This window comes from Oncorhynchus mykiss, chromosome 10 (genome assembly GCF_057628025.1).
Source record: "Oncorhynchus mykiss isolate SJ-2025 chromosome 10, ASM5762802v1, whole genome shotgun sequence".
In the NCBI taxonomy this organism is placed as follows: Eukaryota; Metazoa; Chordata; class Actinopteri; order Salmoniformes; family Salmonidae; genus Oncorhynchus; species Oncorhynchus mykiss.
The window spans coordinates 88,609,177-88,620,911 of NC_143031.1; the positions used below are offsets into that span (position 1 = coordinate 88,609,177).

The 11,735-nt window shown below is 43.5% G+C and overlaps 1 protein-coding gene across 3 annotated transcripts in view; it reads right to left on the minus strand.

Annotated features, from left to right (window-relative positions):
• Positions 1-11,735, minus strand: part of tll1 (tolloid-like 1) — a 166,638-nt gene that overhangs the window by 55,485 nt on the left and 99,418 nt on the right. For all 3 annotated transcript variants that reach the window (XM_090188435.1, XM_090188437.1, XM_090188436.1), the window contains 2 exons: positions 6,038-6,143; positions 5,719-5,843 (listed from right to left, as the gene is read on the minus strand). In XM_090188435.1, coding sequence (XP_090044561.1) covers positions 5,719-5,843; positions 6,038-6,143 — 231 coding nt within the window. The remainder of the gene's footprint in view (positions 1-5,718; positions 5,844-6,037; positions 6,144-11,735) is intronic.

Here is an 11,735-nt window from a genome sequence, read left to right on the forward strand (position 1 = left end):
CTAAAATTAAATTCTAACATTCTATTCTAACATTCTATTCTGACATACTATTGCAACATTTTATTTTAACATTCTATTTTGACATTCTATTGGAACATTTTATTCTAAAATTCTAACATTCGATTCTGACATTTTATTCTGACATTCTATTGTAACATTCTATTGTAACATTCTATTCTGACATTCTACTGTAACATTATATTATAACATTATATTCTAACATTCTACTGTAACATTATATTCTAACATTATATTCTGACATTCTATTGTAACATTTTATTCTAACATTCTATTCTGACATTCTATTGTAACATTTTATTCTAACATTTTATTCTAACATTCTATTCTGACATTCTACTGTAACATTCTATTATAATATTTTAATCCTAATATTCATTCTGACATTCTACTGTACCATTCTATATTCTACTGTAACATTCTGTAATCCCCTCAAGCACCAGGGTCAGTGCACTCTCAAATGTTGTTTTTTGATATCGTTGTAAGCCTGCCACACACACTATACAATACATTTACTTAACATAAGAATGAGTGTGAGTTTTTGTCACAACCCTGCTGCGGAGAGCGTGATCACACAGTCATCCGGAACAGCTGATGCTCTCATGCATATTTCAGTGTCACTTGCCTCGAAGCGAGCATAGAAGTAATTTAGCTCGTCTGGAAGGCTGGGCAGCTCACGGCTGGGCTTCCCATAGTAATCTGTAATAGTTTACAAGCCCTGCCACATAAGATGAGTGTCGGAGCCGGTGTAGTATGATTCGATCTTAGCCCTGTATTGACGCTTTGCCTGTTTGATAGTTCGTTGGAGGGCATAGCAGGATTTCTTATAAACTTCTGAGTTAGAGTCCCGCTTCTTGAAAGCGGCAGCTCTACCCTTTAGCTCAGTGCGAATGTTGCCTGTAATCCATGGCTTCTGGTTGGGGTATGTACGCACGGTCACTGTGAGGATGACGTCCTCGATGCACTGATTGGTGAAGCCGGTGACTGAAGTGGTGTACTCCTCAATGCCATCAGATAAATCCCAGAACATGTTCCAGTCTGTGACAGCAAAACAGACCGGTAGTTTAGCATCTGCTTCATCTGATCACTTTTTTATAGACCGAGTCACTGCTACTTCCTGCTTTAATTTTTCCTTCTAAGCAGGAATCAGGAGGATAGAATTATGGTCAGATTTTCCAAATGGAAGGTGAGGGAGAGCTTTGTTCACATCTCTGTGTGTGGAGTAAAGGTGGTCTAGAGTTTTTCACATTTAATATGCTGGCAGAAATTTGGTAAAACTAATTTAAATTTCCCTGCATTAAAGTCTCCGGCCTTCAATCCTTAGGGTTAGTTTGAGGGTTAGGGGTTAAGGGTTAGGGGTTAAGGGTTCAGGGTTAGGGGTTAGGGTTAGTTTGAGGGTTAGGGGTTTGAGGTTAAGGTTTAGGATTAGGGGTTAAGGGTAAAGGGTTAGGGGTAAAGGGTTAGGGGTTAAGGGTTCAGGGTTAGGGGTTAAAACCTGTGTAGGGCAGACATTCCGCTGAAAAGGCAGTGTGCGAAATTCAAAAATATATTTTAGAAATATGTAGTTTTCACACATTAACAAGTCCAATACAGCAAATGAAAGATCTTGTTCATCTACCCATCGTGTCCGATTTCAAAAATGATTTACAGCTTTACAACATATGATTGTGTTAGGTCATAGCCAAGTCACAAAAACACACACAGCCATTTTCCTGCCAAAGATAGGAGTCACAAAAAGCAGAAATAGAGATACAATTAATCACTAACCTTTGATGATCTTCATCAGATGACACTCATAGAACATCATGTAACACAATACATGTATGTTTTGTTCGATAATGTGCGTATTTATATCCCAAAAAATCAGTTTATACTGGCGCCTTACGTGCAGTAATGTTTTGATTCCAAAACATCCGGAGATTTTGCAGAAATACTCATAATAAACACTGATAAAAGATACAAGTGTTATTCACAGAATTAAAGATAGACTTCTCCTTAACCTGTTGAACCTATAGGGGCGCTGTGTCATTATTGGATAAAAAGACGTGCCCGTTTTAAGCGCAATATTTTGTCACGAAAAGATGCTCGACTATGCATGGAATTGACAGCCTTGGAAAGACACAACTCTGACGTCTCCAAAACTGCAAAGATATTATCTGTGCGTGCCCCAGAACTAATGCAACAGGCGAAACCAAGATGAAGTTTCATACAGGAAATGCCCCGGATTCTGAAGGTGCTGTGTTCCAATGTCTCCTTATATGGCTGTGAATGCGCCAGGAATGAGCCTGCGCTTTCTGTCTATTCCCCGAGTTGTCTGCAGCATTGTGACGTGTTTGTAGGCATATCATTGGAAGATTGACCATAAGAGACTACATTTACCCGGTGTCCCGCCCGGTGTCCTGTGTGCGTAATCTGTAGGTCCATGCGCGTTCCATTTCTTCAGAATTGAAAGTAAACTGCCACGATGGATTTTATCGTCGATAGATATGTGAAAAACACCTTGAGGATTGATTCTAAACATTGTTTGCCATGTTTCTGTCGATATTATGGAGTTAATTTGGAAAAAAGTTAGCGTTTTAATTTTTAATTTTATTTTTTTTCTTACCCAAACGTGATGAACAAAACGGAGCGGTTTCTCCTACACAAATAATATTTTTTGTAAAAACAGAACATTTGCTATCTAACAGAGTCTCCTCATTGAAAACATCGGAAGTTCTTCAAAGGTAGATGATTTTATTTGAATGCTTTTATGGTTTTTGTGGAAAATGTTGCATGCTGAATGCTAGGCTTAATGCAATGCTAGGCTATCAATACTCTTACACAAATGCTTGTTTAGCTATGGTTCAAAAGCATATTTTGAAAATCTGAGATGACAGTGTTGTTAACAAAAGGCTAAGCTTGAGAGCAAATAGATTCATTTCATTTCATTTGCCATTTTCATGAATAGTTAACGTTGTGTTATGCTAATGAGCTTGCTGATAGATTTACACAATCCTGGATACAGGGTTTTTTTCGTAGCTAAACGTGACGCAGAAAACGGAGCGATTTGTCCTAAACAAATAATCTTTCAGGAAAAATTGAACATTTGCTATCTGAGAGTCTCCTCATTGAAAACATCTGAAGTTCTTCAAAGGTAAATTATTTTATTTGAATGCTTTTCTGGTTTTTTGTGTAAATGTTACCTGCTAAATGCTACGCTAAATGCTACGTTAGCCATCAATACTGTTACACAAATGCTTGTTTTGCAATGGTTGAGAAGCATATTTTGAAAATCTGAGATGACAGTGTTGTTAACAAAAGGCTAAGCTTGAGAGCAAATAGATTCATTTCATTTCATTTGCGATTTTCATGAATAGTTAACGTTGCGTTATGGTAATGAGCTTGAGTCTGTATTCACGATCCCGGATCCGGGATGGGAAGATCAGAGAGGTTAATGCAACCGCTGTGTCAGATTTCAAAAAAACTTTACGGAAAAAGCATAATCTGAGAACGGCGCTCAGAGCCCAAAACATCCAGAGAAATATCTGCCATTTTGGAATCAACAAAGTTAGAAACAACACCATAAATATTCACTTACCTTTGATGATCTTCATCAGAAGGCACTCCCAGGAATCCCAGTTCGACAATAAATGACTGATTTGTTCCATAAATTCCATCATTTATGTCCAAATAGCCACTTGTTGTTAGTGTGTTCAGCCCTGTAATCCATCTTCATGAGGCGCGAGCATTTCATCCAGACAAAAACTCGAAAAGTTCCGTTTAGAAACATGTCAGACGATGTATAGAATCAATCGTTAGGATATTTTTAACATAAAACATTAATAATGTTCCAACCGGAGAATTCCTTTATCTTCAGAAAGGCTCTGGAACGAGAGGTAACTCTGTCGGGAGCACGCGTCATGAGACCGAGGCACTATGCCAGACCAATGACTCAAAAGGTCTCATGAGCCCCTCCTTTATAGTAGAATCCTCATTCAAGTTTCAAAAGACGGTTGACATCTAGTGGAAGCCCTAGGAAGTGCAACCTCATCCATATCTCAATGTGTACTCGGTAGGCCAAGCTTTGAAAAACTACAAACCTCAGATGTCCCACTTCCTGGTTGGATTTTTCTCAGGTTTTCGCCTGCCATATGAGGCATCACAGTCTCTGTGGAACCTGACTGGCTGGAGGGAGGAGACATCACAGTCTCTGAGGAACCTGACTGGCTGGCTGGAGGAAACATCACAGTCTCTGAGGAAAATGACTGGCTGGAGGGAGGAGACATCACAGTCTCTGAGGAACCTGACTGGCTGGAGGAAACATCACAGTCTCTGAGGAACCTGACTGGCTGGCTGGAGGATACATCACAGTCTCTGAGGAACCTGACTGGCTGGAGGGAGGAAACATCACAGTCTCTGAGGAACCTGACTGGCTGGAGGGAGGAAACATCACAGTCTCTGAGGAACCTGACTGGCTGGAGGGAGGAGACATCACAGTCTCTGAGGAACCTGACTGGCTGGAGGGAGGAGACATCACAGTCTCTGAGGAACCTGACTGGCTGGAGGGAGGAAACATCACAGTCTCTGAGGAACCTGACTGGCTGGAGGGAGGAGACATCACAGTCTCTGAGGAACCTGACTGGCTGGAGGGAGGAAACATCACAGTCTCTGTGGAACCTGACTGGCTGGAGGGAGGAAACATCACAGTCTCTGAGGAACCTGACTGGCTGGAGGAAACATCACAGTCTCTGAGGAACCTGACTGGCTGGAGGAAACATCACAGTCTCTGAGGAACCTGACTGGCTGGAGGAAACATCACAGTCTCTGAGGAACCTGACTGGCTGGAGGAAACATCACAGTCTCTGAGGAACCTGACTGGCTGGAGGGAGGACACATCACAGTCTCTGAGGAACCTGACTGGCTGGAGGGAGGAAACATCACAGTCTCTGAGGAACCTGACTGGCTGGAGGACACATCAGTCTCTGAGGAACCTGACTGGCTGGAGGGAAGAGACATCACCGTCTCTGAGGAACCTGACTGGCTGGAGGGAGGAAACATCACAGTCTCTGAGGAACCTGACTGGCTGGAGGGAGGAAACTTCACAGTCTCTGAGGAACCTGACTGGCTGGAGGAAACATCACAGTCTCTGAGGAACCTGACTGGCAGGAGGGAGGAGACATCACAGTCTCTGAGGAACCTGACTGGCTGGAGGGAGGAAACATCACAGTCTCTGTGGAACCTGACTGGCTGGAGGGAGGAAACATCACAGTCTCTGAGGAACCTGACTGGCTGGAGGAAACATCACAGTCTCTGAGGAACCTGACTGGCTGGAGGAAACATCATAGTCTCTGAGGAACCTGACTGGCTGGAGGAAACATCACAGTCTCTGAGGAACCTGACTGGCTGGAGGAAACATCATAGTCTCTGAGGAACCTGACTGGCTGGAGGGAGGAACACACATTTCTTCTGCTGTCTGACACGTCAGGCATCAGAAGAACAGTATCTGATGAGAAAGGCCGGTAAGACACACACACACACACACACTCACACTCACACACACACACACACACACACACACACACACACACACACACACACACACACACACACACACACACACACACACACACACTCACACACTCACACACTCACACACACTCACACACACTCACACTCACACTCACACTCACACTCACACTCACACACAGTACACAGACCTACCGGGGCATCTGTAGAGCTTCCTGGCCTGAGAGATGTCTCCTTTACTGAGTCGGGTCCTCTGTCCAATGGCAGGACGGATCCCATTCTCATCTCTAGATGGGAGGATGGTGTCTAGAAACATACCTCTGGAGGGAGGGAGGGAGGGAGGGAGGGAGGGAGGGAGGGAGGGAGGGAGGGAGGGAGGGAGGGAAAGAGAGAGAGAATGAAGTAAAAAAGTAAAAAGTAAACTTTTCAATTAAATAAATGAAATGTCAGGAGCCCTGTGTGTGTGTGTGTGTGTGTGTGTGTGTGTGTGTGTGTGTGTGTGTGTGTGTGTTACCGTGAGAAGGTGTTCCTAGCATAATGCATGATGCTGTCGAAGTCATAAGGCTCTCCCAGCGAGTTCACCTCTCCTGGTTCCATCTTCAAGAAGTTATACTCCTGACCTGGAGACAACACAGAGACACTCTCAGATAGAGACACACTCAGATAGACACACAGATAGAGACACTCAGATTGAGACACAGATAGAGACACACAGATAGACACACAGATAGAGACACTCAGATAGAGACACAGATAGAGACCCACAGATAGAGCCACACAGATAGACACATACAGATAGAGACACACTCAGATAGAGACACAGATAGAGACACACAGATAGACACACAGATAGAGACCCACAGATAGAGCCACACAGATAGAGACACAGATAGAGACATTCAGATGGAGACACAGCTAGAGCCACACAGATAGAGACACACATATAGAGACACAGATAGAGACACAGATAGAGACACAGATAGAGACACTCATATAGAGACACACTCAGATAGAGACACACTCTCAGGTAGAGACACACTCTCAGATAGAGACACACTCTCAGATAGAGACACACTCTCAGATAGAGACACTCTCTCAGATAGAGACACACTCTCAGATAGAGACACTCTCTCAGATAGAGACACACTCTCAGATAGAGACACTCTCAGATAGGGACACACTCTCAGATAGAGACACACTCTCAGATAGAGACACACTCTCAGATAGAGACACACTCTCAGATAGAGACACACTCTCAGATAGAGACACTCTCAGATAGAGACACTCTCAGATAGAGACACACTCTCAGATAGAGACAACACACTCTCAGATAGAGACACTCTCAGATAGAGACACACTCTCAGATAGAGACACACTCTCAGATAGAGACACACTCTCAGATAGAGACACTCTCAGATAGAGACACACTCTCAGATAGAGACAACACACTCTCAGATAGAGACACTCTCAGATAGAGACACTCTCAGATAGAGACACACTCTCAGATAGAGACACACTCTCAGATAGAGACACACTCTCAGATAGAGACACTCTCAGATAGAGACACTCTCAGATAGAGACACACTCTCAGATAGAGACAACACACTCTCAGATAGAGACACACTCTCAGATAGAGACACTCTCAGATAGAGACACACTCTCAGATAGAGACACACTCTCAGATAGAGACACTCTCAGATAGAGACACTCTCAGATAGAGACACTCTCAGATAGAGACACAAATAGAGACACTCAGATTGAGACACCGATAGAGACACTCAGATAGAGACACACAGATTGAGACACCGATAGAGACACTCAGATAGAGACACACAGATAGACACACAGATAGAGACACTCAGATTGAGACACAGATAGAGACACACTCTCAGATAGAGACACTCTCAGATAGAGACACTCTCAGATAGAGACACACTCTCAGATAGAGACAACACACTCTCAGATAGAGACACTCTCAGATAGAGACACACTCTCAGATAGAGACACTCTCAGATAGAGACACACTCTCAGATAGAGACAACACACTCTCAGATAGAGACAACACACTCTCAGATAGAGACACACTCTCAGATAGAGACAACACTCTCAGATAGAGACACACACTCAGATAGAGACACACTCTCAGATAGAGACACACTCTCAGATAGAGACACACTCTCAGATAGAGACACACTCTCAGATAGAGACACTCTCAGATAGAGACACACTCTCAGATAGAGACACACTCTCAGATAGAGACAACACACTCTCAGATAGAGACACTCTCAGATAGAGACAACACACTCTCAGATAGAGACACACTCTCAGATAGAGACACACTCTCAGATAGAGACACTCTCAGATAGAGACACTCTCAGATAGAGACACTCTCAGATAGAGACACTCTCAGATAGAGACAACACACTCTCAGATAGAGACAACACACTCTCAGATAGAGACACTCTCAGATAGAGACACTCTCAGATAGAGACACTCTCAGATAGAGACACAAATAGAGACACTCAGATTGAGACACCGATAGAGACACTCAGATAGAGACACACAGATTGAGACACCGATAGAGACACTCAGATAGAGACACACAGATAGACACACAGATAGAGACACTCAGATTGAGACACAGATAGAGACACACAGATAGACACACAGATAGAGACACTCAGATAGAGACACAGATAGAGACCCACAGATAGAGCCACACAGATAGACACATACAGATAGAGACACACTCAGATAGAGACACAGATAGAGACACACAGATAGACACACAGATAGAGACCCACAGATAGAGCCACACAGATAGAGACACAGATAGAGACATTCAGATGGAGACACAGCTAGAGCCACACAGATAGAGACACACATATAGAGACACAGATAGAGACACAGATAGAGACACAGATAGAGACACTCATATAGAGACACACTCAGATAGAGACACACTCTCAGATAGAGACACACTCTCAGATAGAGACAACACTCTCAGATAGAGACACACACTCAGATAGAGACACACTCTCAGATAGAGACAACACTCTCAGATAGAGACACTCTCAGATAGAGACAACACACTCTCAGATAGAGACACACACTCAGATAGAGACAACACTCTCAGATAGAGACACACACTCAGATAGAGACAACACACTCTCAGATAGAGACACACACTCAGATAGAGACAACACTCTCAGATAGAGACACACACTCAGATAGAGACACACTCTCAGATAGAGACACACACTCAGATAGAGACACACTCTCAGATAGAGACACACTCTCAGATAGAGACAACACTCTCAGATAGAGACACACACTCAGATAGAGACACACTCTCAGATAGAGACACACTCTCAGATAGAGACACTCTCTCAGATAGAGACACACTCTCAGATAGAGACACTCTCTCAGATAGAGACACACTCTCAGATAGAGACACACACTCAGATAGAGACACTCTCAGACAGAGACACTCTCAGATAGAGACACACTCAGATAGAGACACACTCAGATAGAGACACACTCAGATAGAGACACACTCTCAGATAGAGACACACTCTCAGATAGAGACACACTCTCAGATAGAGACACTCTCAGATAGAGACACACTCTCAGATAGAGACAACACACTCAGATAGAGACACACTCTCAGATAGAGACACACTCTCAGATAGAGACACACTCTCAGATAGAGACACACTCTCAGATAGAGACACTCTCAGACAGAGACACTCTCAGATAGAGACACTCTCAGATAGAGACACTCTCAGATAGAGACACACTCTCAGATAGTAACAACACACTCTCAGATAGAGACACACACTCAGATAGAGACACACACTCAGATAGAGACACACTCTCAGATAGAGACACACTCTCAGATAGAGACACACTCTCAGATAGAGACACACTCTCAGATAGAGACACACTCTCAGATAGAGACAACACTCTCAGATAGAGACACACTCTCAGATAGAGACAACACTCTCAGATAGAGACACACTCTCAGATAGAGACAACACTCTCAGATAGAGACACTCTCAGATAGAGACACACTCTCAGATAGAGACACTCTCAGACAGAGACACTCTCAGATAGAGACACTCTCAGATAGAGACACACTCTCAGATAGAGACAACACACTCTCAGATAGAGACACTCTCAGATAGAGACAACACACTCTCAGATAGAGACACACTCTCAGATAGAGACACACTCTCAGATAGAGACACTCTCAGATAGAGACACTCTCAGATAGAGACACTCTCAGATAGAGACAACACACTCTCAGATAGAGACAACACACTCTCAGATAGAGACACTCTCAGATAGAGACACTCTCAGATAGAGACACTCTCAGATAGAGACACAAATAGAGACACTCAGATTGAGACACCGATAGAGACACTCAGATAGAGACACACAGATTGAGACACCGATAGAGACACTCAGATAGAGACACACAGATAGACACACAGATAGAGACACTCAGATTGAGACACAGATAGAGACACACAGATAGACACACAGATAGAGACACTCAGATAGAGACACAGATAGAGACCCACAGATAGAGCCACACAGATAGACACATACAGATAGAGACACACTCAGATAGAGACACAGATAGAGACACACAGATAGACACACAGATAGAGACCCACAGATAGAGCCACACAGATAGAGACACAGATAGAGACATTCAGATGGAGACACAGCTAGAGCCACACAGATAGAGACACACATATAGAGACACAGATAGAGACACAGATAGAGACACAGATAGAGACACTCATATAGAGACACACTCAGATAGAGACACACTCTCAGATAGAGACACACTCTCAGATAGAGACAACACTCTCAGATAGAGACACACACTCAGATAGAGACACACTCTCAGATAGAGACAACACTCTCAGATAGAGACACTCTCAGATAGAGACAACACACTCTCAGATAGAGACACACACTCAGATAGAGACAACACTCTCAGATAGAGACACACACTCAGATAGAGACAACACACTCTCAGATAGAGACACACACTCAGATAGAGACAACACTCTCAGATAGAGACACACACTCAGATAGAGACACACTCTCAGATAGAGACACACACTCAGATAGAGACACACTCTCAGATAGAGACACACTCTCAGATAGAGACAACACTCTCAGATAGAGACACACACTCAGATAGAGACACACTCTCAGATAGAGACACACTCTCAGATAGAGACACTCTCTCAGATAGAGACACACTCTCAGATAGAGACACTCTCTCAGATAGAGACACACTCTCAGATAGAGACACACACTCAGATAGAGACACTCTCAGACAGAGACACTCTCAGATAGAGACACACTCAGATAGAGACACACTCAGATAGAGACACACTCAGATAGAGACACACTCTCAGATAGAGACACACTCTCAGATAGAGACACACTCTCAGATAGAGACACTCTCAGATAGAGACACACTCTCAGATAGAGACAACACACTCAGATAGAGACACACTCTCAGATAGAGACACACTCTCAGATAGAGACACACTCTCAGATAGAGACACACTCTCAGATAGAGACACTCTCAGACAGAGACACTCTCAGATAGAGACACTCTCAGATAGAGACACTCTCAGATAGAGACACACTCTCAGATAGTAACAACACACTCTCAGATAGAGACACACACTCAGATAGAGACACACACTCAGATAGAGACACACTCTCAGATAGAGACACACTCTCAGATAGAGACACACTCTCAGATAGAGACACACTCTCAGATAGAGACACACTCTCAGATAGAGACAACACTCTCAGATAGAGACACACTCTCAGATAGAGACAACACTCTCAGATAGAGACACACTCTCAGATAGAGACACACTCTCAGATAGAGACAACACTCTCAGATAGAGACACTCTCAGATAGAGACACACTCTCAGATAGAGACACTCTCAGACAGAGACACTCTCAGATAGAGACACTCTCAGATAGAGACACACTCAGATAGAGACACACTCTCAGATAGAGCACTCTCAGATAGAGACACACTCTCAGATAGAGACACACTCTCAGATAGAGACACACTCTCAGAGAGACACACTCTCAGATAGAGACACTCTCAGATAGAGACACACTCAGATAGAGACACACTCAGATAGAGACACTCTCAGATAGA